Source organism: Patagioenas fasciata, chromosome 13, assembly GCF_037038585.1.
Source record: "Patagioenas fasciata isolate bPatFas1 chromosome 13, bPatFas1.hap1, whole genome shotgun sequence".
NCBI classification, from domain to species: Eukaryota; Metazoa; Chordata; class Aves; order Columbiformes; family Columbidae; genus Patagioenas; species Patagioenas fasciata.
The window spans coordinates 16,189,711-16,214,842 of NC_092532.1; the positions used below are offsets into that span (position 1 = coordinate 16,189,711).

At 49.4% G+C, this 25,132-nt stretch overlaps 2 protein-coding genes across 3 annotated transcripts; one reads left to right on the plus strand and one right to left on the minus strand.

The window, feature by feature from the left end:
* Positions 1-4,407: 4,407 nt before the first annotated feature.
* Positions 4,408-16,892, minus strand: GFOD2 (Gfo/Idh/MocA-like oxidoreductase domain containing 2). Its single transcript, XM_065848576.2, has 3 exons — positions 16,754-16,892; positions 13,082-13,425; positions 4,408-6,689 (listed from the first exon to the last, which is right to left on the minus strand). Exons 2-3 carry the CDS (start codon positions 13,338-13,340, stop codon positions 5,791-5,793), a joined length of 1,158 nt encoding a protein of 385 aa, XP_065704648.1. The 5' UTR covers positions 13,341-13,425; positions 16,754-16,892; the 3' UTR covers positions 4,408-5,790.
* A 379-nt stretch (positions 16,893-17,271) lies between these two features.
* Positions 17,272-24,255, plus strand: LOC136107419 (uncharacterized). Of its 2 annotated transcripts, XM_065848467.2 has the most exons (8): positions 17,272-17,397; positions 17,650-17,826; positions 20,442-20,777; positions 21,285-21,554; positions 21,918-21,971; positions 22,502-22,618; positions 23,114-23,160; positions 23,473-24,255. In XM_065848467.2, exons 3-8 carry the CDS (start codon positions 20,573-20,575, stop codon positions 23,659-23,661), a joined length of 882 nt encoding a protein of 293 aa, XP_065704539.1. In that variant the 5' UTR covers positions 17,272-17,397; positions 17,650-17,826; positions 20,442-20,572; the 3' UTR covers positions 23,662-24,255. The 2 variants fall into 2 exon arrangements, with proteins under 2 accessions (XP_065704539.1, XP_065704537.1); XM_065848465.2 differs by lacking the exons at positions 17,272-17,397; positions 17,650-17,826 and adding an exon at positions 19,635-20,030.
* Positions 24,256-25,132: the final 877 nt, after the last annotated feature.

Genomic DNA, 25,132 nt, shown 5'->3' on the forward strand with positions numbered 1-25,132 from the left:
CGATGCCGCGTGGGACGTGGGGGTTGTGATGAGCACGGGCTTCATCCCTGGTGCCACGAGCATAGCACTTGCCCTGTGCGAGCCTTGTGCATGAACAGGAGGTGCCAATGTGTGCCAAAACTTGGGGAGGTGGAAGGAATGAGAAAAAGCTCCTTTCTGCAGAGGGCAGATGTCCCTGGGGCTGGGTCTGCTACCTAGAAACAAAAGGCATGATGTTACTCCTAAGTCTTAAACTGAGAGGAAATGACGCCAAATAATTATCTGTGAGCTTCTAGTTAAGCTGCATGAAACGACAGCTGAATAATTTCCAGCCAGCTCCTTGTAGAGCAGTTTTCTGCCCCAGTGGCATGCTTGGGGGTGTCTCCAGCTGCTGCTCAGGGCCTGGCAGTGCCACAAAAAGGTGATGGGAGGGCACGGTGGCAACCAGAGCCCTGGGAGGGCCAGCAAGACTCATGGGGCCACCCAGCCTCATGGTTCCCCCACCATAGACAGCCACTGCAGCAACATAGGTTGCTCCCACTTACCAGCCAGCCGGGCTTGCCTCTGAGAACTTGGGGCCACGTCAGGTGTAAAGCCCTAAATCCAGGTGGTTATCAATGGCCAGCAAAGGGTCAAAGGTGGCAGGGGCATCCATGCCAGGCCCAAGGAAAGCAGGTGCAGGGACTGACAGGAGCATCACTCCTCAGCGCTGTCCCCTGTGTCCACCACAGTGGTCCAAGAACGGGCAAAGTGTCCTTGTCCACACCGAACTGTATGAGGAGGAGATGAGGAAGAACAAAGAGCTGTTCCCAGAGCTGGCGGATCTCGGCTGCGTCGCGGCGCTGCAGGCCTGGCTGCTAGCCTACGGTTTCAAGCTCAAGGGGGCAAAGTAAGTCACCACGTCTCCTTTCTGAGCCAGCTTTGTGCTGCAATGCAGCCAGGATCACCATCCAAGGAGCAGCTGCCAGCAAGGCCTGGGTCCGCCCCGCGTGGGCTGCATTGTATGAGGGTGAAATAAGGTTGGGAGGAAGGGATGAGTGTGGGATAGAAGATATTAGCTTCCAAGATTTGTGGCTGGACATCATTCTGCTTTGGTTTTTATTTCACTGAGAACCAAGGAGCTCAGTTTGTAGCAATTTTGAGAGTTGCTTAGAGTTTAAGAGAGCAGATAAACCAGAGAAGCGTGGAAAGGGAGAAGCCCAAAGAGCCATAAGTCTTATGGTGGAAAGGGAAATGGTACCTATGGCAATTCAGTAGCCCCAAGCCATCCACCAGCCACAGCCAGTGACCACCAGCCATGCCCAAGTCCAGCCAGTGAGGTGAACCAGCACGGCCAGGGCAGGAACAGAGCGGTGCCAGCCCCAGGCACCGCTGCACCATAGCACGGGCACAGACCAAGGGCTGCACTTGGACCCGGCTCCTGTGCCAGAACACAGAGCCCCCCAAAGTGCCGCAGAGCTCCATCTCCCGCTGCAGCTGGACCCCAAACTGGCCCTACCCCACAGCTGTTTTCTGTCCCTCAGGCTCAACGCACAAGTGCTCCTGTTGCAGCACCCCGATTTCCAGAGGACACATCCCACCGCCCAGGAGCCAGGTGCCCTTGGAGGCGATTCTGACCTCTCTGCCAAGCAGAAGAAAACAAAGAAAAAGAGATGTGTGAGCAGCCTGCACCCCCGCAGAGGGGCTGCGGCCCAGGGCATGCTCGGTGAGCAAAGCTGGGACGGGCTGGCACCCCCAGGGCGTTGGCTGATTTGATGCTGGTCTAAGGCTGGACCCATAGTACAACAGGGTGGTGCCCAGCTCTTCTGCTTCTCCCAGACCAGGCAGCATCCCCCTGGGTTGGGTGATGATGAAGGCTCTGCCACTGGTGAGTTCTCAGCTGGGCACTGATTGCCAGGCAGGCTTGCCATGGTTTTTTCCTCCAGCTGCTGTTTTGTCTCTGAGATGTGGCCATATACCCCTGGCTTTTACCCCACCAGGCAGCCTCAGCTCAAGGGCACGGTTCCCCTCCTGGCAGGGGTAATATTCGTCCTCTCTTCCCAGAGCTGCTGCAGCTCGTGAGCTACAGCAAAGCCCTGGCAGGGAAGTGGTTTTCAGCATCAGGGTCTTCCTGTACCTCACCAGGACAACGGCCACGCCTGCGACCCTTGTACCAGTACATCAACTTCGACATGCCGGAGCTGATGGACCCATCGGCAGAAGAAGATGAAGTTCCAGGGCTGGCAGAGCCAAGCCAGGTCCCTGCAGACCCTAGGAGGACAATTGATCCACATCTGGAGGGTGAGCTCCAAGGTTTGCCTAGCTCCTGTATTCCTTCCCAGGGACCTGGCCCTGTCCTGCCAGTGACATGCTGGTCCCTGTAGCTGATCCCCCCCAGAAATGGAGGCTTTGCCCTTGCCTGTGCAGGTTGCCTCACCTTATGTTGTTTCTTGTGCCCTTGCCCCTAGCTGTTAGAGACATGGGTTAGATATATCTGGGTCACCGTTTGCAGCAGCTCTGCCCTTGGGTTTTCTCCTGAAGCTCTTAGGTGGCCCAGCCAAACAGAGCAGGACCTGTCACCCTAGGACACAGTCTCCAGGTTCCAGAATTTTTTCCCAAGACTTGGTGGGACAAACGACAGGCAGCCTGAGCTGGAGCTGGTGACAGGCCTGCTCCAAGCAGGAGACCAGGCTGGAGACCCAGGGCAGCCATCCCACCCACGCTGTGGGGACCTGGCATCCTGCTGGTGCAAACAGCCTGGCTCCGAGGAGGTGGCTGGGCTGCTGATGCACTCACTCCTTCTGCAGATACCTGTGCTTCGGAGATCCTAGCACTGGGAGCGGGTGACAAATCCATGCAGTTTGATATCGACAGGATGCTCAGATACGCAGCTCACCTGGTGCCACCGCTCTTTCCTCAATACAAATAGCCAGGCAGCTTTCTGCCTCCTGTGTGGCTACTCCAGCCCGTCCTGCAGGGCAGTGGTCAGCACCTGCCCACACAAACAACGGTGGGGTTACTGTTTTTCTCCTTTTTTTTTTTTTTTCCCCTCCCTCTTTGGTGCAGAGAACCTGATTTACTTAAATTAAAAAACAAACAAAACGAAAAAAAGAACCAATTTTTCATTATAAAATATATCTGCTTATCACTTGTCCTTAGGATGCATGGGCTGTCATTTCTTCCTCATGTGAAAAGCAGGAGGATGGGGACCAGCCTTGAGAGCAGCTGCTGGAGTTAACCCCCCCAGGGGCCATGGAAGGGGACAATGTGGCACTGCCCATCAGACAGCAGAGCATGGCCTGGTCCCCTCTGCCAGCAGCACTAAGCAGCAGGTGCTTCCACATCTGCATTAGGGAAACAGGGACTGCGTGGGGAAATCCAGACACATGCTCCTTTGGCTACCACCCCACTTGGCCCGTGTGGGAGGCTGTGCCCAGCCCAGGAGAAGCCCCTTTCACCTCTCTGCACACTTCCGCAGTCAGGTTTCCTGCTCACCCAGGAGTCTGAGCATCCTCCTGCCCCCACTGGGATCATTTGGGCCTCTCTGGAGGTGTTTTGTGTTCCTTCTTCTCCTGTAGAAGCTGAACTTGAGGGTGTTCTGCCCAGTGCAAATGTGCTGACAAAGGCACAAAGGAAGGTTCCCAGTTCAAGGACAGTTTCAAAACAGATCCCAAACTGGCATGAAGTAAGCCAGAGCTGTTCTGCATGCATGAAGGCAGTGACATCCAGGTGAGCTCAGCAGACATTATCTCACCCACTTTACATCGCACACAGACATCATTAGATGCTCCAGAGCGATGGCAGGAACACCAGTCCTCGACCTGCAAGAGGAAGTTTGCAGAGATGCAGCTTTCAGGGCTCCACAGCTGGGACACTGAATACATTTCAACCATTTGCCATCTTCATCCAGCTGACAGGGGAGATGAAATTGCACATAGCACAGGGGCAGCTGCACTCCTACCTTTAAAACAGCATGGCGGCAGACTTGTGTCTGTCAGTGTCAATGTGTTGAGAGCAAATACCCAAAGGTAGATATCAGACTTACATGCTGAGCGAAGAAAGCAGTTTCAGCAATTCTGTGGGGAGTTTGTGTCTTGGTTGGTGTCCTCCAGCAACTTCTGTGAGTCAAGCAGAAAAATACAGATCCTGTTATCACAAAAGTTGATGTGTGAAGTCCAAGATAGGCAGGAGGATCTCCAAAACCAGGTGCTCAGCGGCTGTAGCGTGAGAGAAACAGCAAAGAGGTGGGAAATAGGTCTTCTGGTGGGACTTTCTCTTGGTGATAAATGAGTAACACTACTTTTTTAATGCACCCAAGCTGCCCAGCCGGCAGCAAAAGAGCACAGAAATAGAGAAGGACTCAACAGGTACTGAGCCCCTGCTCTGTGTCTCCTGTTCACATCTATTAGGATGGTTTGAGTTTGACCAAATCAAACACAAGCACACAGCTGCATGAAGAATGCCCTCAACAAACACAACTTTTTATTTCTGTAGAAAACAAGGTATTTTTTTAGGAAGGACCAGATTATGAAACAGCAGTTTGCATGTTAATATGCATAAATACACAACGTTACAATTTAGTGGGAAATACATTAAAAAAACCTTTCAAGTACACACAAGAAATGTAGCAAAATTGGACTAGCCCTTTCGCATATCTGCCTCAGAGAGAAACGTTATCTCAAACGGAATGAGCTTCCACCCACGACCTGCCAACAGATCTCTCCACTGGACACAAGCTGCAGAAGGGCATGAGGACGGGCAGGGCCAGAGGGTTAATATCCAGTGTTTGAGATGAAGAGCAAACTTAGCCATGACAGCTCAGCCCCCATTCTCTTGCCTATCAGGATGTGTATAATGTGATAATTACTCAGCCAGGACATTAAGAGAGCTGCAAGAGGTAGGAAATTCCTCCTTACCTCCATCTTCAGGTCCCTGGAAGGGTAATGCTGTACAACTTCATCACCCATGGAAGTGTGGGAACCCCATCACCCCAGAAGGTGTTTATTAACAGTCACGGGGAGGAGAACGTGGCCCCGCAGTCACGGCACCGGTGCTGCCAGGCAGTAAACACAACCGATGGACATGGAGCTTATGGGAAAAAGCTGCTGGCTGCAGGCAGCCTATTGAGTAGAAGGAATAATGTCTATGGATACGGAAGAATAGCACAAATCACAGACTTGCTGAAGATTTTCCTGCCAAGACACCATCAACAGAGAATTCATAGCATCATTTAAATAAAAAAACAGTTTAAATGAATTTGAAAGACATTTGCCACGTACAGGAAGCCAGAAGGCTGATCCTTATGTTACAAATAGTAATTAATTCCTTCTACTTTTTGTCCTATAGGAGTTTAGAGACCTGTTACATCACTAAACTCTTTTATAAAATTTTACAAACTGAGGAATAAAACTTAGTCTCCAAGAGAGAAGGAAGAGGAATCTGCACAACAGATAATCCCTGAAGTTGGTCTACACGTTCTCATATTAAAATTCTTAAAATAAGCAACCTGTGCCACAGGGGTTGCGTCCCACTTCAAGCCATGCAACGGCAGAGATCCCATGCTTCACTTCAGCTACTGCAAGTGCAAAGGGCAATTCAAGTTTTCCTATCAGTCTCCAAGACAAAACTTAAACATTTGCAAAAATGGAAACATTTAAAACTCTTTAAACAATTGAAATCAGAACAGTTGCTATTAGAACATGACATATTTTGTGTGTTTTAAAAAAACAAGGAACTCAAGTTATTAAATAATAATCTACATATCTTAAAAACGGAGTTTTTTTACATTACAGCCAGAAGTGTAATTGTCCTGTCTTCCAAAGCAGGGATTGCTCATAAGTTATTTCTCTGAAGTGCCTCGCAGAGGTTTTGATTAGCATCTGGTTCCTCAGTCATCACCTCCACAGCCTCCCACTCCCCTGACCTGCTGGATTTCTTGATGGCCTCTACTACACTCTGCATGTACAGGCCATCTTCAAAAGAGGCTGCCATGGAGACAGGTTTATGATCCCAAGTCCGACGGTCTTCCTGGTCTTGGAAAGACTGCCGCAGTGCTTGCGCCATGTACACCATCCCTTTTAGGTACAGCAGCGGGATGTCTTTAAACCCCTTATCCAAAAGGCCCTTGTTGACAGTCAGAGAGTCTGTAAACAGTAGTTCTTCTTGGAGCGCGGTGTTTTTCTGCCCATACAAGTCCGTCCCACGAGCTATGAGTCGCCCAGTAGACCCAACGATCATGACTTCATGGATGAACGATCCAGGCATGTTGAAGTTGAGTGTCACAGTGCAACAGACACCCTCGCTCATTAGCATCTGGAAAAAGCAGAAGTCATCGCTAGTGACGTGGCGGATCCCGCTGATAGCTGTGTTCTGCTTCACAAAAGTCTTGAGCAAACCGTGGACCTTCTCTGCTCTCCTGCCGATGAGGTGAGTTAGGAGGTCGATGATGTAGGTTCCCATCGTATGCAGACCTCCTCCTCCCATCAGCTCGTCGCAGATCCAGTTGTACTTGTGGCTGAGCAGGCTTCCCCCATAAACCCGTACGTCACAGATCATCACGTTGCCCACGTAGTGTTCTTCTATCAACTGCTTCATCTTCACAAAGGCAGGCAAGAAACGGAGAACATTGCCAACGATGCTCATCAGCTTGGGGTAATACCTGGCAGCTGTGACCATCCTGAAGGCATCCACAGAGGTAGCAGCTTTCTCACAGATCACATTCTTCCCTATTCCTGCAGCACAAACGAAAAAAAAAAAAAACAACAAACTATAGCACACACAAGCAAAACATGCTCAGATGCCCCAAAGGTTGTCAAGAAATAGTGTTTTAAGAGTCAGGCTTTCCTGCTGCAATTTCAAAGGCAATGGTCTGGGAACTAAAATAGGAATGCCAAGTGCAGCAAGACTCAAAGCTGGTTCCAAGACGCTCAGGTTGCAGAGCTGATAAACTCCCACAGAGAGAGGCTCCAAATAAAGAGAGGATTTTTACATCATGAAAGGTAAACAGCCAAATGTCACCACGTAGCAACAAACAAGACACTATTTGTGCATTGTAGCTATAACATTATTTGAATGCCTGTACAGCCAGAGGGGAAGAAAAACCAGTCATATACCCTGCAGGGAAGAGGTGAGTAAAAGGGAGATTTGATTTTCACTTTTTATTTCACCATCACTATTTTATTTACTATCACTATTATTTTAAATACATTAGTAGAAATGGGACATACAAGGCCTGTGTATAGAATACACAAATTAGAAATAATGTTTTGGTAAGTGGATTGTTTCCAAAGCATCGCTAACTGGAAAGCAAAACATTTTGGTCTGCATATCCAGCCTACTCATACAATTAGACCGCAAAGGTGACTGTGAGTTACACAGATGAGAGCTGCACTTGTGAGCTGACCCACTGCATTTTTATTCCTACTGATGCATTTCAACTTGTGCCCAGCCTGAATCAACGTGAGCAGTCAATAATTCATAAAGTAGAAATAAAGTAATACAAAAGAGCATCCCAGTGCAAGCTTCAATGAAATTCCTACATCTGGTGCTCTGCTGGTATTCCATCTTTCCCCCCCATCCTCACCTTTTGCTCATGGCATGGCTTAATTTTTCCACATACATCTGCTATGACAAAATACTTATCCAAACATTTTTCAGTGTAACAACCCCGATGTACACCTAGAAGTCTCCAGACATTAGCTGATCATGTCAGACCTGGAGGTCACTCACATCATACCGCAGTTTCTGCCTAAGAATTGCAGGAATCGCTGCACATCGCGGCGAGCACCTCTCTGAAAACTTCTGACTGTGCTCCCTGCTCAGAGCAGCTTTTCGTTCACTCCCCAATGAGAAGATCCCAGCACAAGCTCTTCAGTTGGTCTCTCGCACAAGAGGAGAAGGCAGATCCCTTGCTGCAGCTCCTGCTCTCAGCACCCCACCTCCTGGCTGTGCTGCACAAGCCTTTCAGAAACCTGAGCAGTGCGAGGGCCCTTTGACACATCGCTGTGCCCAGCTCAGCCAGGGGACTACTACAGCTAAAGAAAACTCTGAACCTACATTTCTATACGCAAGCAAAATCCAGCCAGAAAATGACAAGACTACAATTTTCAGTAGTCTCTTCCAAAGAAATCCCCTAAAGAGATATGAATCAACAGAAGCTGAACAAAGGGTAAGGTCAAACTCCACAGGGACACCCTGGCTGCCCACTGGTAACCCCTTAAGTCAGGGATCATTTCTGACTTCCCCGTCCCCAACCCTGCAGCTGAGATGAGGCACAATGCTCTGTTCAATATTCTGCAAGGCCAGCTGAAGCACCTTGAGATGCTTCAGCACCTGGTTTACCTGCTTTCTTGTGTAAATGGCACTTATCTTAAGCCAGGTTACAGAAAAATACAAGCAAAAAGAAAAAGCGAAAGGATCTTCACAGCATCTTAAGCAGACTGCAGTTCTTGGAGTTTGCAGAAAATAGAAGTGACTCTGGATCTGCATACAGACTGGGCACAGCGCTGCAGCCAGTGCTCTGCTGGCAAGGGTCTCCCCATTGCACAACCCCAACACCTTCACCACATATTCAGCAGCACAGGAGCCAGCTCAGGGTACAAACCCAGCATGGAAATATTCACTCATCTTGGCACTTCTTCTGGCAAGTTATTGCCCCAAGCTGCTTCTTCAAGGAGCCTGACAGTCTTCGCACAAAACGAGCTGGGTCCCTGCAGTGGGGGACCAAGAGCAGAGAGGGCTGAGCCACGCCAGCCATATGGGGGACAGCTGTTCCACACTGGGCGGTCAGTGACAATGGGCTGTCCTTGTCCTGCTACCCATCCTCCCGTCAGCGCTGTTTTCTTTTGGCCAGCATATGCTGAGCCACTTGAGGAGCTAAAACTGGCTGATGCCTTTTTTTGGGATGGCAGAGCAGTGCATGGGCAGCTCGGCACATCACACTGAGCGCTGCTGGAGTGTCAGGATGGGGTACACTGGAACATCTCTGGGGTAATCCTGCAGTCACCCTCAGTGGGACAGCCGCTCAGCTGTCCCCAGGCTCACAGAGGTGGCCATGCAGCAAGGACAAGGGCCAAGTCAGAGATGGCTACGAGGTCCCTTATCAACGTAATGGGCATGACTTCTGCTTTCTGAGACAGAGCAACTTACAACCCTTGTCTTGTCACTATTATTTGGGTAATGAATAACCTGAACTGCTGCAAAATAATCTGTTGAAGTTTCCAACAGCTAGGAGACATAAGAGCCACCATGGGGTTCTGGTGCTCCTCAGAGCCCTCTGTGAGACAGTTCAGCTCACCAACTGAGCCCAATTTAGAAAAGGAAGCTTCCTCTTTCCAAGTGGGTGGGCTAAACCAGCTCACAGGTGGGTCTAAGCCCACAGAAGGCTGCACACCGGAGAGGAAGGAAATGGGGCTGTGCACTTGAATCTCCCCACCTCGGCGGCAGTGAGCGAGGACAGCAGCAGCTCTGCTGCCTGCAGTGAAGCTCATCCCAGGCTGTCCCAACAATGTGCCTCAGGGTCTTCTCTGTGCACACCTTAGAGTGAACCCTGTCTGTGGGGAGCACATCAGCTCCTGCAGACCAGCACTCCACTGAAATCCTCCTGTTTATGGCTGTTCAATTGGTTGTTGTAGTAAGAGGGAGGGAAAAGACAATAAAAGGTCACCATTGCCAGGAGTCCTTAAACAAACCATCCACCTGCTCCCATGTTCAGGGGCATAAGAACCTGCTCGATTCCAAGAATTTTCAAACCAAATCCTGACTTAGTAAATAAGCTAAACATTTAAACAGAAGCCTTTTGACTCTGATTAGTATAATGTAGCCAAATCACTCAATGAAGTAGAGGATTCAAAGTATGTTCACATCCCATGGAAGCAATCAAAAAACAACAGGCGAGCCAAGACTTTTTGAACAGCACAGCAAAAAATAAACTAGACAACTTTCTCCTAAAGGCATCTTATGTCTCCAGTCAGATCCATACTGCCTATCAGCACTGAGGCACCAGCTTCTCCTGCAGCTGGTTAGCCACACCACATCCAAAACCTGCCACATGCCACAAGTATTTTACAGCCCTAGTTAATAAAAATGCAAGCACAGAAAACTCGCTGCTTTCTCATCCTACTTGGTGGACACTGCCCAGAGCCATCACGAGTGCTGTTGAAGCGCACCAGATCAGTGCTTTGTCTACCGTAAGAAGCTGGGAGCATCTGAGAAGCCTTCCCAAATAACCGGCTGTTTCAAATGTACTTGCTTTGGAAGTTTCCCAATGAATGAACACTCATTCCAAAACACACTCCTGCATTTCATTTCTTGTTTGCCTGTGGTTTGAAAAGACTTCCATGCTACTTGTTAGAGATGGGAAGCACAATATGCAAAGAGCACTCGCAGCACGCTTGTTCATCCTGTTTCAAGAACAGGAAATCTGGGCTTGTCTCAACACAAAGCACTAATCAAGCCCTTTCTGACTCTTTCCTTCATAATTAACATATATCTACTATAATTTGTAGGGACTTCAAAAAATCAGACGGTCAATCTACGTTGTAAAGATGTCTTAAATGATGTAATCAACCAGTATAAACCACGAGAGGCAAGTAAAAGGTTTCCCTGTAGCCACTCCACAAACCATCCATTTGACAGCTGGGCTCAGTACGTGCAGCAGCAGCATTACCTTTAGCATCCCAAATAAATTTTACTCTGGGGACTTCTCATGTTCTGCCTCCCTGAACATCACCTCACGCACAAGCATCCCATGTTTTACATTCCACCCCAGCAGGTAACTCAGCTCTGGGCTCACCTCATGCAAAGGTGGAGGCATTTTAACTGTGGGACAGGAACCACACCACAGGCATTTTGTGAAATTAATTTAGTTCCTCTGAGATCAAAAGAAGCACAAATTTTAAGATAGCTTCTTGCTTTGCCTGTTGCGGAGATAAACCATAAGATTACCCTGATCTTAATTTAAATTATCCTCTGGGCTTTGATCTGTTCTCTCTAGTTCATGAACTCAACCCAGAGTTACTACTTTTTCCCCATCATGCCAAAGTTGTACCCAGGGTTGTTTATGGATGCCTGTCAGCAAGAAGATTATGCAAGCAAAATGCACCACGTGGAAAAACTGAGGCTCTCCTCTTTGCCAGAAATAAAAATATGAGCAGATTAAAAATAAATAAATACAAATGAAAGTATTAAAAAGTATACAATTAATTAATAAAAGTGTAAGCACTTTAAAAACAAAGAAAAACACCTCAACAAAACGAAACACACAAGACCGTTATCACTGCTCCAATCTGATCTTTTCCAACACCCAGTCTCTCTAGTAAACACCAGTCTATCAGATACACTTCACGGACAAGAATTCTCCAATTACAAACATCACTGTAACAATTGGAACTTTCAGAGAAAACATCCTTGCCATCTTTGGCCCTACCCTGCTTTTGTGTTCCTTCTGAGTGCTCAGTCATGACAAGCCATCCAACGCTGGCTTAAAATACGTTACAACATACTTGGTAGTAGATCTATAAATACCATTGCAACGAACCTAGAAAGCTGAAAGACAAGGTCAGCATCACATTGGGTCTGAGCTGCCTGCACTGGTTTGCAGATCAGAACATTTCAGGACAGACAGAAGTGCAGAATAAACTGCACTTTACTACTCCATCCATTGATTTCCCCAACTTTTTCAACATATCTATGCCTGCAGTTAAGCACCCATATCACCTCTGTACTTCTGCACCAGCTTTATCTCCCTTTCCTCCTCTGGGTAATGCCATCTTATGGCTTTCCAGCCTTCAAAGAAAGCTTTTTAGTTAATAATTCACCAGAAAATGCTCAATCCTCTTCTTTTAGCCCACTTGACCATCAAGAGCCATTAGAACTAGTGAAACACTTATTACCTAACAAGTGTTTAAAAGAACTTTTAGCATATTAAAGAGCGAAATTCTAACTTACCAATATTAAAAAATCAGAATACCTTAGATTCAAAGGACAGTAGTCTAACAAGGTATAACAAATCTAACAATATAAACCAAAACAAGCTTAAAATCTCACTCTGCATATCTAAGTGGCATTGCAAATGTTTGTGCCGGGAGTTGTTTACTTCCAAAACAAATTACTGCAGAGCAAGCAGGCCAAGAACAACAAACCACCCCAGCTCACATGGTTTGCGATATTACCCATCCTAAAATTAACTCATGTGAAACTCCTGTAAGGACAGTAAAAATATCACACTTATTGTTTACAGAATTAGATGCAAACTCACATGGTACAGCATGGGTGTGAGAGGACATTAACACTACAAAGCCACACACTGTAGAATTGAGAAGTGTCGGGATGCCTGGGCAGTTGGCTCCCACCTCCCTGCCCAACCAGTCTGGGCTGTCGTCCCTTCTCTCCCAGCCCATTTTGCTGGATTCCTCCTGCAGTCCCCAACATTTCCTCTTCCCACAGCATCTGCCCTCCTGCCTCAGGTAGAAGGACTTCCTCCAGACATGAGTGTCCAGGGAGAGCTCCAGGTGGTGGCCAGGGACACCACACGCTGGCCAAAAGCAGCATCTGCAGAGAATTTAGGTCCTATCTCACAAGAACCTACTGAGTGCATGCAAACATTTTTTTCCAAAGGATTTTAACTTTCAAGGTTGGTTTTATTTGTGGAGAAAACAGAAAGCAGAGCTTAACAACCTCCCCACCCCAGGCGAATCTGGCTTTCCTATCGCAAAACGTGGGAAGATATGAAATTAATTAAGCAACTGAAGTTGTTTGGGTTTTTTTGGTTGGTTGGTTTTTTTTTTAAGAGGCATAAAAACATTCTACCCCCTCATCATCATCATCTCTGACAACAGCTCATTTTTACTAAAACTTGCCCACCATAAGTTCAGTTTGAAGAAGACATGGGATATTTTAGCCCAATTGGTTTAAGATTTGCAAAGTTATAAGCAATTACAAATAGTATTTTTACAAAAAATTCTAGGTAACCTTTCTTGCAGATGGCACTACCAATTCCACGCAAAATTTTTAGCATTGCATGTGCACATTGGTGCAACTAGAATCGTGCCGGGATAACGGTTTCAAATTTCAACCTGCCAATGGGTTATGGATTTTTGGTCCAACCTTAAAGATAAAAAGGTACCTAGAGCCTTCACAGCAATTTGCCGAGTTAGTGGTGGAGGGATATGGATGCAAACCAAATCTACTTCTTGGTGCAGCAAGACATCGTCAGTCCGACTTGTGTAGAAGGAGATGTTCATTTCCTCTGCCAGCTGTTTGGCTTCCTCTTCAGTTTTCCCCCAAAGTGCTTCGACGGAGAAGCCTTCTGCTCTCAGCAAGGGTACCAGTACCCGGGCAGTGCTGCCAGTTCCAAACACACCCACTCCAGGAAGCATTTTCATTCTGCGTTCATTCAAGCATCAGGGTCTACACACAGGTCTTCGATAAAATGTTCAGCTCCTCAGCTTTCCATTCCATCTGCAGTTCCTAAAATGTTAAAAGTTACAAGTCAGTATGAACAAAAGGCATATTTCGACATCAAACTCATCTAGCCTGAATGCCAGCTTCTGGCCCTCATACGGCATTCAAAATTTTCAAAGAGCCTCATGAAAAAAAAAATAACTCCAAAACCTTGCAGTCCTTAAAGAAATAGCATTAAGGGACGAGTCAAACAGTCCTGTTGGAGAAGAATGGTAAGAGAGCAGCTTGACAAATCACGAGCACCACCTGAGCTTCAAAACTCAGGACACATGCACAGAAACACACATGAGCACACCAGGACAAACCAGGACAGTATGGCCCAAACTGGGAGCGGCAGGAAGTGTCAAGGGGACAGGACACAGACTCTGTCACAGCAGCAGTAAAAGCACTGCTGCTGTAATTGTGATGATGTCTCTAAACGAGATAAAAGTTTGAAAAATGAGGTAATATCTTTTATTAGACTGACTGAGATGGCTGGAAATAATAGGCCAGCTTCTGGGCACATAAATCTTTCTTCCAAATTAAATACACAAACTGAAAACAACTACTTCGAGCTTAAGAATTTTATGGCAAATAGTTAAGTCACTCCAGAGAACGTTTAGAAAATATGCCCTGTAGGGAAAGCCTGGATTCACTAAGCTTGTTCAGCCTGGGGAGGAGAAGGCAATGAGAAGAGTTAAATGTTAATGCATCGAAAACTGTTTTCAGAAAGGAAAAGGTCACTCTTCTATGTCCACTCTGGGTAGTTACAAGTTCTACTTAACTTGGGACAGTTAAAAATATCTCCTTCTGCCCACACCATCTAATCTCCAGGAATGCTGGGGTTTGCACACAATTATTATATTCCCTACACACAAACACTTAGCTAAGTCAGACTTCTTTTTTTTTTCTTTTAAGTATTCCCAGGTAAATTAATCCCTTCAGATCCATACTTGCCAGTTCATCTCAGAACTGTTTCTGGCCACAACTGGCTGAACTGCCTTTGGCATTCACGTGAGCACTAACACCGAGGAGAGATGTCAACAGTCTCCTCAATCTGTGACACTGCAGTAACCTATGGTCTGGCTTTTATTCTGTGCCTTTTTGAATTCTTATCTACTACACCCACCGTTGACCTTTTCTGATTTTTTTAGTAAGGAAAAAGTTTTCTTACTGTTATTAACATGACAAATTCAGTTTTTTTCAGAAGCTTATAAAGAAGTAAATGCCATGTTGCAAAGAGAACCAGTATGAACACCAGATCAACACCTTTGGAAAAAAATCCCCACAAGCAACAAGAATCGCAGTCTGTTTTGGGAAGAGACGGTTACTCATCTCCCCATCCTAAAATACTCATGTTAAGTTAAAAGGTGTGAAAGCAAATCCCAGCACAGCACCAGGAAGCCCAAGGATGCAAGTCAAAGTACCCACAGTACAAATGCTTTGTATGCAATGAGCGTTTTGTTAGTTTTGGGGCACCTACACTGATCAGCATAACAAAACTGCCACCCCAACTGGATTTCTAGGTAGTTGTATGGTATATACACTAAACTAGGAAGCAGAAATGGCAGCACTTGTGTGTGCTTTACAAAATAAATATTCACAAATATTTACAGATACGATAAAACACCTAATGAAATATTTACTGAGCTAATTCAGTATGCCTTTTGTTTGTTCTGTGTGATGTTAGATTTGTAGTAATACAGTCATTGTCATTCTTTATAAAGATAAACAAAGTACATTTGAATTAAGTTCTTTTTATCCAGCATTTAGCAGAACACTCAAATAAGGACAGTATCAAAAGGATCTTGAAAATATTTACTATTCTACATAAAAGGGTCATTTCCTGGCAAGAAGGATGGTTTGTATTCAGGCTTGTTTTCTATAAATGTCACAAGCAAAAATAAAATCTTGCAACTGGATGGACAGTAAATATAATTGTTGAAGGCCCCACACATCTATATTTGGCAATTTACAGGCTGGAAGAAGAAAAACTGCTCACAGTGAAAAGAGCAGAAGCCATTGTGGACCATTACAGGTGGCCATACAGCTGGTATCCAAAATGATGCTGGTCAGGTTAACACTGGTTCTGCAGAAGGAGAAAGCAATTCATGCTTCTACAATTAATCCTAAAAGGTTTGATTTCAGTTCCAAGGAAGGTGAGGCATGTGGTGAAGGAGCACACCAGCAGCAGGGGCATTATTTTCATTCAGCTGGTCATTGCTGTTGAGTTTACCAAGAAAGAAAAGACAAGTAATAAAGTTGTTACTGGTTGTCACATACCCATGGATCTTAAGGTTGCATGAGAATCTTTGACAAAATCTACACAGGAACTACTCAGATTCTCACTTTGCACTGGGGTCTTGCACCAGTGACATTAATGCCCTGCAGAGACCTCCTGTGAGAACACATGCTGTCCCAGAGCTGTCAGCTCTGCAAGGACCCAGCAGAGGTGACTGAAATGCTGGTGGGGACTGCGGGCTTGGCTCTGGGACACACCAAAGCCTCTGCAGGAACAGAGTGGATGGAACCTCACTGGTTCACCCATAGAAGCTGGAGCTCTTCTCATACGTGAAGTAATTTCTTCCTGTTAAACTGTTCATCCAGCCTTCTGGCACACACACACCTGAACCTCTGCATGTAACGGTCCAGGTGCACACCGTTCATGTGTCAATCTCAAAGAGATCAGCGTGCTTTCTTTACTGAATATGCTTTTAGCTCAGTGCAAGCAGGTTGTGTGATAACCCACGAGTCCAAAGCCTCAAGCAGCTCCCACCACAGCTCAAGAGAGGCCGGCACAGCACTGTCCTTCCTGCTCCCCGTGCAGCAGCAAGGGCCCGTTTCTGTCACTGCTGCCCGCAGGTACCGCCCGGTGCAGAGGCAGCGGGGAGGACTGTGCCTAGACAGCAGGAGCGGGAAAACCGTGGAAAGCAAAGGGCCCTCACGTTCTCCCTGTGCTGCAAAGCTCGGGCAGGGCCATGGCAGCCCGGAGGGGGCTCGGGCACAGCCCGGGGTGGGGGGGACCGGGGCTGCCGCTCTGTGTGCGGGTCCCTCAGCGCCGGACGGGCCGGCCCGCACCTCACCTCAGCGGGCAGGGCCTCCTCTCCCACCTCACCTGAGAGGGCTGGACCTGGCAGGCTCCCACCTCACCCCACCGTAGCGGGAAGGCCTCCGCCCCACCCCAGAGGGCCGGCCCCCCATCACCTCAACTCCCCACGCCGGCCCACACGGAGGGAGTCCCGCCGAGAACCCCCAAGCCCCTCCCGCGCCCGGCCCAGCGCCCTCAGGCAGAGCCGCGCTCCGCTCGCCGCCAGGCGCGCCGGGGGCCCCGGGCAGCGTCCCGAGCTGCCGTTACCTGCCGGCGGTGGAGGGTGCGGGCTGCCGGCACCGCCCCGCCTCGGCCCCCGCGCATCCTCCTGCCGGGCGCGCTCCCGCGGCGGCTGCTCGTTCCCGGCTACGCCCGGCTCGACGCGCGCAAGCGCAGCAGCCCCGCCTCTTTGCCGGGCAGCGGCGCCGGATATGGCGGCACCCAGAGCGGCTTCCCCTGCCGCGTGGAGAATAACCTATCACTCGGCCAGACAGGCGTGAGGAGGCGGGCCTTCTGCCGACGGACAGCGCCTGCAGCCAGTAGGAGGCCGGCAGGGCGCGTCATCCGGACATGGATGGGCTCCCGCTCAGAGGAATGCTGTGGTCCCTGCCGCCGCGGACCGCGCTGGGCTCATTTGTAGTTTCTCGGAACGGTCGGGAGGTGTCGCTTATGGACAAGCAACTACGGCTCGTTAGTGAAACCTCTGTACGAGCCCTGATGCACCGCGATAAAGAATGCTTGCTTTATAACACTTTCGAATAGTGTTAGGAGCCTTTTTGCCGACATTTCGGTATCACAGCCACCCAGGGAACTTGTGCAGCCAGATTTCCCCGCTGTCGTCTTCGACTCGGGGGATTCACGTGTCACAAGCCTCCATTGCTCAAGGGCAGGATTCTGCTCAGCAAGCGAAGGTGTGTTTTCAGACGCCCTGGGGAGGGGAGAGCAGCACGATGCTCAGAGGAGATCAGGACATCAGGCAGGTGCTCCTGAGCACCTTTTGTATGTCCTCAGGTCACTGCAAGGGAGCAGGGAGCTGCTGAGAAACTCTGCAGCCTCCCTTTTTCTTTATATATTGCTTAGTGTGCAGTGCGTGGTGTAGCTGCCTGACAATACGGGGCACCCTGTGCTGTTGACAGTATTGTTATTTTCTTTCTCCTTTGCAGGGAGCATCATGAAATGTTGCCACACAGCTGGAAGGGTCTCTGGTAGGAGAGGAGCTCTGTGGAGTCAGCCATGGGCAGGACATAAACCCCAGTTCTGTCAGCATCGCGATTGAGAAGACTGAGAAGGTGCTGCCTGCTGGAGAAGGGCCCCAGTCCTGGTGGGATGCATGCAGTTCTGTGAGTGAGGAAGAGGTTGTGCATGGAAAGGGAAGGGCTCATGATTTTTGCTATCGCTGACATGTCTTTACTGAGCCCTGTTAATGGTCCTCCTGTTTCCTTCCCTCTCCTAACTGCAAAGTAGAAAATTATCCTAATTGAGTTGAGAACCCAACTCGCTAAGGACAATCTAGGTAAGATTTGTCCTTATGTCTGCACCTGGAGCAGGATGGTTCCTGTCCATCTTCCGCACCAGAGACTTTGGAAGATGACCACAGGTACTGCCTGCTCCAGGATCCTTGATGCCAACGTCTCTGAGATGGGAGGAGGATGCGAAGGAGTTCACCTTGTGTCTGATTGACTTCTTCAGTGCCAGTGAACGTGAGAACTAGAAGAGAAATTAAAGGGAAGGAAGCAACAAGTACGTGTTGTTGTGAAGTCCTAAGGCAGGAGGAGAGGAAGGCTTGAGAGCAGAGAGGAACTGAACAGCAGAAAGAGCATAGATTAAGAAGTCCAGAGAGGAGAGCAAGAGAGACACAGAGCCTCTCACCTGTCATTCTTGTGGATCTTGTACCACAGGTGTTTCATTTTATGAACCTCCTGTCAGAGGAGACCTCAGCTGTGCTTCAGCCAGGAGGTTCCACTGGCAAGTGGAGAAAAGCTCCAGCAAAGACCCTCTTCCCCCAGAAGATGCATGCGGCTGGGCTGTGTGTGTCTGGCATGGGGGCTCCGAGGGAGACCCGGGGTGCAGAGAGGTGTAGTCAAAGCCAAGTGTCTAGGACTCTGCCGTCTCCCTCCATAGATGCCCATGGGACTTTGGGAGCACATCTGCCATGTGGAGAGGTATAGGATCAGCCCAGGGGCATACCAGTGTTTCCAAATTTCCACCATCACTTGCTCTCTGCAACCTTCCTTTGGTCTTCGCCTTGTGAGCATCCCTGTGGGGCAGGCTCTGCTGCTCCCCATGCTGCACTGGAGGTGGTGTTTGGACCATGCTCAATGGTCATAGAAGATGGTCTCAGTAGGATACAGCTCCCCACATTGTTTTGGGGAGGGCTGTGGTTATGAACCCCCAACCCGCATCATCTCAGGAAATATGGAGAAAATAGGGATGGGAAGAAGGGGGCAGAGAAGATGGGATGAGGCAGGTGGTGATGGGGACTCATGTAACATGCAGACGTGGGAGTTTGCCTTTGCAGAAGGGAGGATGTCAGGTCCAGCTTCAAAATGGGGACGGGACGCGCTTACTGGAAATGCTGACAGGAAACTAAAGGGGAAGAAATGGCAAATGGGAACAGGTTTTGCTCCAAGCACGAAAGACCAGAGGGGTGGTATGGGCAGCAGACGTTACACCCACGGAGGCTGTGGACACAGAGGGGCCTCTGCCCATTGCCTGTGCTGCCCACGTCCCTTCGGTGGCAGGGGTGACAAAAGCTGTGGCTGGCCTGGCCAACGCAGCTCTGGGGAGGAAAGGACATTCTTGCAGCCGAAGGTATCAGTGACCTGCAGGGTTCCCTGCCTGGCTGGGGCTTGTACATCCCACGTATGGGCAACCAGAGAGTTCTGAGCAAGCCCTTCCCATATCAAACCGCAGTGGTCCTCAGTGTCTGGGGGATGGCAGAGTGTGTAGATCCCAACCCAGCCTCAGCCAGCATGCCGAATCTGGTGGACATCAACCCATCAACAGCAACACTGCTTTCTCCAAGGTCCCCTGATGTAAAACAGAACAGATTTGGGTGGCACAGGGAGGTGGAGCTGCAGGAAACTGGGGAAACCCCTTTCCCTTTTGCCCCCCATGCCAGTGACACAGGAGCTACTGGGCTGCGACATAAAATTCTGAGAAATGGTCATCAGTGGTGCTCAGCTGCATGATTTGAGTCTGTCTCAGGACTGAGGACACATGGCCAGGATGAAACTGCTGGAGGAATCAAAACAGTGAAGAGAGGAGATAAAAATCAGACTGAAGCAAGAGAAGGGGAAGTGAGGGGAAGCGTGCGAGTGCAGGGGGAACTGCCTGGCTGCCTGGCGAGGAGAGAACCTTTAGGCAGGGCTGCGACTCACCCTGGCTGAGCAGCGACCTTCAGCCTGCAGAGAGAGGCGGGAACCTCCAGCCAATCCCACCAGGCACCCAGCATCATCGCCACAAGATTGTCGGGAGGACGGGATGGAGGTCCAGCTGGCCAGTGGCTTGCTGCCCTTGCTGCTCCTCGCCTGGCTGCCTGCTGGTGAGTCCCCCCATGCCCTCAGCTCTGCTCGGAACTTTCCCGTCTTCGTATTCACCTGCAGTAGGTTTGGGATGTGGCTGCTGCTGCATTTTCCTCCCATCTTGCAGCATTTAATCCCCACTCCTGCACCAGCCCCTCGCCATGTGCCTTGCAGAGGAGTTTCCCCCCCCTGCAAGTGCCTGTGCCCAGGCTGCGGGCTCTGCCCACGGGGACTCAGCTTCGGGGGCTGGGGTTTTGAACCACCATTGCCTTCAGCAGCAAGGAGAGCAAACAGTCAGGGGATGGGGAAGTAAATAGATGCTCACAAGCCTGATGACTGCACAGGGGGTCAGCTTCATGTGGAGGATGTGGATATTCCTTACCACCAACCCAGCCCTCCATTGTCATTGTTTTGGTTTTGTTTTTCGGCAGGACTCACTAACCAGACTTCAGCTACGATCGATGTGTCGGTAGGGTTAGATGTCATCCTGCAGTGCCTGCTCCAGAACAGCACCACTGGGGAGGTGAAGTGGTTCAATATCACCCAGAACAATGGAAGTGAGATGGAAGAGCGTTCTGCCCAGCTCCTCTTCCACAATTTGAACAAAGCACATACAGGAACGTACGCATGCAGGATGAAGAGCACAGAGCCCATGGTCGTGAACAGTAATTCTGACCAGAATCCTGGTAAGACAAACAAGCCCACCAGTGCCCAGAGGAGCACAGAGGAAGGACCGAAGAAGGAAAAGCAGAAAGGGTGGGATGGTGGTAAGTGACTGCAGCTCAGAAGTTCAGGAGTGATTCTGAAGTACCCCAGAATGGGGATGGGATGGGGTTTACTACGTTTTCTTTGCTTCTCTGGGGCTGACCATTTCCCCATAGCTCACCTCTCAGTCCCACCTCATGTTCCATGAAATGGTGGAGCCAGAGCCTGTGGCCTCGGTGGCACGTCCTGCTTGGGTGCCAGAAGACCCTTCTGCCTAGGTTGCAGGAGGAGGAGGAGATGTCTTCCCCCCGATTCTCCCATTTTCAGTCCTTTCTGAAACAGAGCAATGCTTGTGCACTGCACAGTGTTGGGCGGCACTAATCAATGTGCAATGTTTCCATGTTCAATGTTGAGGAATATTTAGCAGCCAGATTTGGAAAAGAGCACCAGCTGCTGGAGGAAAGGACAGGTACTTCACATGAGCAACACATGCCAGTAGGATATGACCCCTGCAAGGTCATATATATGACTTATATTTCACTTATCACCTATATTTTTGTTTCCTCCAGGGACAGTCAGCCAGCCAGTAGAGTCAGACATCCCCATGTGTTGCAAGTTCGAGATTTGGTCAGAGAATTTCATAGTACATGTGAAGTGGTACAAACCTGCATGTCTGGAGAGCGGCAATCAAACTGACACCATGGCTCTGGGAGAAAACTGCAGCAAACTCACCAGTTCTTACAAGAGTGTAGCCAGTGCAGGACTCTGTGGGTGCAGGATGTTCATCACAAGAATAAACTCGACAGACACTGGAGATGGCACCCAAGAGGCAGTTCCCAGTAAGTGACACAGCTTACGTTTTCATGGGGGTGATGAACAAGCAGATAATTATGCTACAATGAACGTTTCCTGTTACTGCTGCACACCATTTCCCCTGAAAGCATCACAGGCACTGCAGGGACTGACCCAGCACAGCCGTTTTTGTCAGATCCATCCCACCAGGGAGCTGCTTGGCCATCAGGTTCTTGAAACAGGACCTGCCACATACTCCAGCTGCAGCACATCAGCTGAGTGCTGAGATGGCTGGAGCTGTGGTGGTGGGAACAGGATGACCAGGGCTGGGGGGTCCAGGTCTCTGCCCCAAAGCAGAGCAGGGAGCATGGTGTCCTCTGCTATTTCTCACTTGTGTTTCTGTCTTCCAGCCTGTGGCCCTGGGGCATTTCAGACCAATGTCACTGAGAAGGAGACCTGGACAGGTGAGTCTCCACAGTGCCATGGCTGCAAGGATGGGGGGCAGGAAGTGTCCTCAGGGAGAAAGAGGAGCAGCAAAGGGGGAAACACATCCAAATGTTTTGCTGTGAGTGGGTGGGAGCCAGTGGCAAACTGGAGTGGGCACCAGCGGATCAGAGGCTGTGATACTGGGAAGGGTTCTGATCATAGAATCATAGAATAGTTTGGGTTAGAAAGGACCGTCAAAGCTCATCCAGTCCAACCCCTGCCATGAGCAGGGACATCTTCACCAGATCAGGTTGTTCAGAACCTTGTCCAGCCTGGTCTTGTGTGCCTCCAGGGATGGGGAATCTGATTCTCTGACCAACCCTCTGGTTGAGTTTAGAAGAGTTTTTGGGAGACTGTTCCCCACTGGATTTTGTCAGCACCCTGGGGCTGTGCGGGTGATTTGGGGTCTGGAAGCCTAATTTTGGAAAAGAACTATTGCCCCTGAAAGAGGCAATGGCAGCATGTGTCCCTGCACGGGCGGATGGCGGCTCACAAGTGCCTCTTATAGCTTTGTGTGCAGGACTCTACTACCCCTTGTGTATCATCTTCGGCTTAGTGGTCGGGACGCTTCTTTACATGCCGATAATTTGCTTTCTGCTGTGGCAGCGCAGAAGGAACAAAAAAGGTAAGGCTGAGCCTGTGCCGAGCCCTTATCTCCTGTGGGAGCCAGTCAGCATCTCCTCCTCACCTTGTCTGGACATGCCAGGGCTTGGGGGATGTCCATCTTTGATATCCTACTGCTCCTGCTCACTCGGCGTTCCCTGCACGAGTCTGTCCTCCTGGACAAGCTGTCCCGGGGTGGGGAGAAGGTTCACCCGCTCCCTTCCCTCTGGCCAGCTGCTGGTCAGGGTCCAGTTATGGCACAAGCCATGGTGAAAGTCAAACAGGTCTTGCACATCACCACATTTCCAGAAGTGTCCAGCTCAGAGATCTTCTCCAGCCCCTCCAAAGGCTTTTAAATCCTTGCCAACCCCTCCTGCCTCTTGGCCATCTTCAGAGCCAGCCAGTTGCTGAGCTCCATCTTTTCCTCCAACAAAAGCAGGACCAAAGCAGATGTTTTCTTCATTTAGAATAATTATAATTATTTTAACTACCATTTAAAGTGCGTTTCTTTTCTCAGGAAAGCTCACAAGCAGACAAGTGGCAGAGGAAAATCAGCTCAGCACGGTAAGCCAGGGAGGGCTTTGCACATAGTTTCCTTCTCCCTGTACAAAAAACAAACAAACAAACAACAAAAAACAAACCACTGGCTGTCGAATACCCATTTAAAGGATTTCAGAAGAAAACCAGCTTTGCTTTTGGAAAACGTGGTCCTAAACACTTACTAATTCCTATTAAGTAGGGGCTTATGAGCTCCTGAATAGGTTGCACCTCTGAGTAAGCTGGATAAGTGCAAATAGTTGTGCCAGTGGAAAAATATTAGCAGGAGAGATGCAGAAGGGAAAGTCAGGGCTCTGCTCATTGTTCTCTCCCCTGCAGGCAGCCCCGGTGACAGGGACCGAGGACCTGACCTATGCCAACCTGAAGTTCGAAAAGAAGGGGACTAAACCCGCCTCTCGTGACATTGTTTACACTGAAATCAAACCATTGCAACAACAGCAGAAGAGCAGGGATGCTGGTGCTGCTGATGCAGGAGTGGCTGTCTCCCCTGAGGGAGATGGCAAATGAGGGAGAAAGGAGGGACAAGCAGTTTATTGTATGTCTGGGTCTTCAGCCCCAAAAAACTAGGCATCAGCTCATACGGAACTGCAATCTTGGTGACCAAAGCCACCTATGTATCCCAAACGGCTGCACCACTGTGCTTTGCATTCCCCTGGAAGATGCCATCTCTCAAGGTGAGGACAGAGCTCTTCCAGATGGTTTTCCCTTTGCCTTTCCACAGCTCCAAGCAGCACCGAGCCTCAGCAACTCCTTTCTGGCCTCAGGTCATCAATGGGCACTTCTAGCAACTTGCACCGTGTTTCATCAATGTCTGTGCACTGCGCAGCCACCATGGTCCACAAAGCATGGACATGCGGGGTGGGGTGGCCATGAGAAGGTCCTCTTGGCACTGGAAAAGTCCTGGAGGAATTTTCTGGGTTTTCGCTGGAGCAGGCACCTGCTGTCATGTGGGTTGACCTTGCTCTGGTTCACTGGCTTGAAACACAAGGAGCAAGGATGGGAAAGTGTCATTTGCTTCGCAGAGGTGCAACACGGCTGCTGCTGCAGTGATCCATGTGGTTCTGCTTCGTACCAAGATTGGACAGGTGTCCTTGTGCATGTAGAGCTTTCCTGTAATTTAGGAAAAAAAAGTAAAAAAGAAAAGTGATCTTTTGTCCTTTTGCCCTCAGTGTTTCCAGTTCTGTGCTGCTGATGGAAACCCAGCTGAAGTCCAGCAGGAATAGTCACCCACCCATGGAGATTTTCTGGTTTCTCCACAGTCCAGTGTCAGAGCAGCTACCCATGGGAGATGTCCCCAAATCAGTGGTGGTGGAGTGCTCTGGGACCAGAGCTCAGGTCACACAAGGCCAGGAGGACACAGGCAAGGGCTATGGAAAAGGAAAAATTTGGGAAAAAATCCCAAATATGTGGGGAGACCAACCAGTGCAAAAGGGGGTGGGATGCGAGGGTCAAACTGTTGAACTGGAGAGGTTCATAGAGGCATCAAGGTTGCCAGGGAAGTGCTGCCCAGGGATGCAAAGCAGAACCAGGCTCCACTAAACTGCAGGACATCCTTACCAGCATCCTCCTGGATACCTGCAACCAGGAAGGAGGAAGAGGATCCCTAGGCTGCCCTGACTTGGAAAGGGAAAGCTTAAGTTAAACACACAGGTATGAAATGCAGCCAAAACCTCAGCAGCAGCTCCTGATGGAGCTGGAGGAGGAGCTGAGGTTTGAAGGTGTTGTGTGAGGTCTCCTCTTGGCTGCAGAAAGGAAGCAAGATGGAAGATCTGGAATGTTACACTGCCCTTTGCTTCTTGGGGGCTGTTTCCAAACTACATGCCCAGAGGTCCGTGGCATTTGTCTTAGAGCAGACACCGCTCAGCCATGGCTCCCACCCCTTCCTCGTGACAACAAAACCCATTGCTTGCTCTTGGATGGGATGTGAGGGAGGCCATCCCACACCCTCCTGACATGGTGCTGGGGCAGCCAGGGAGGC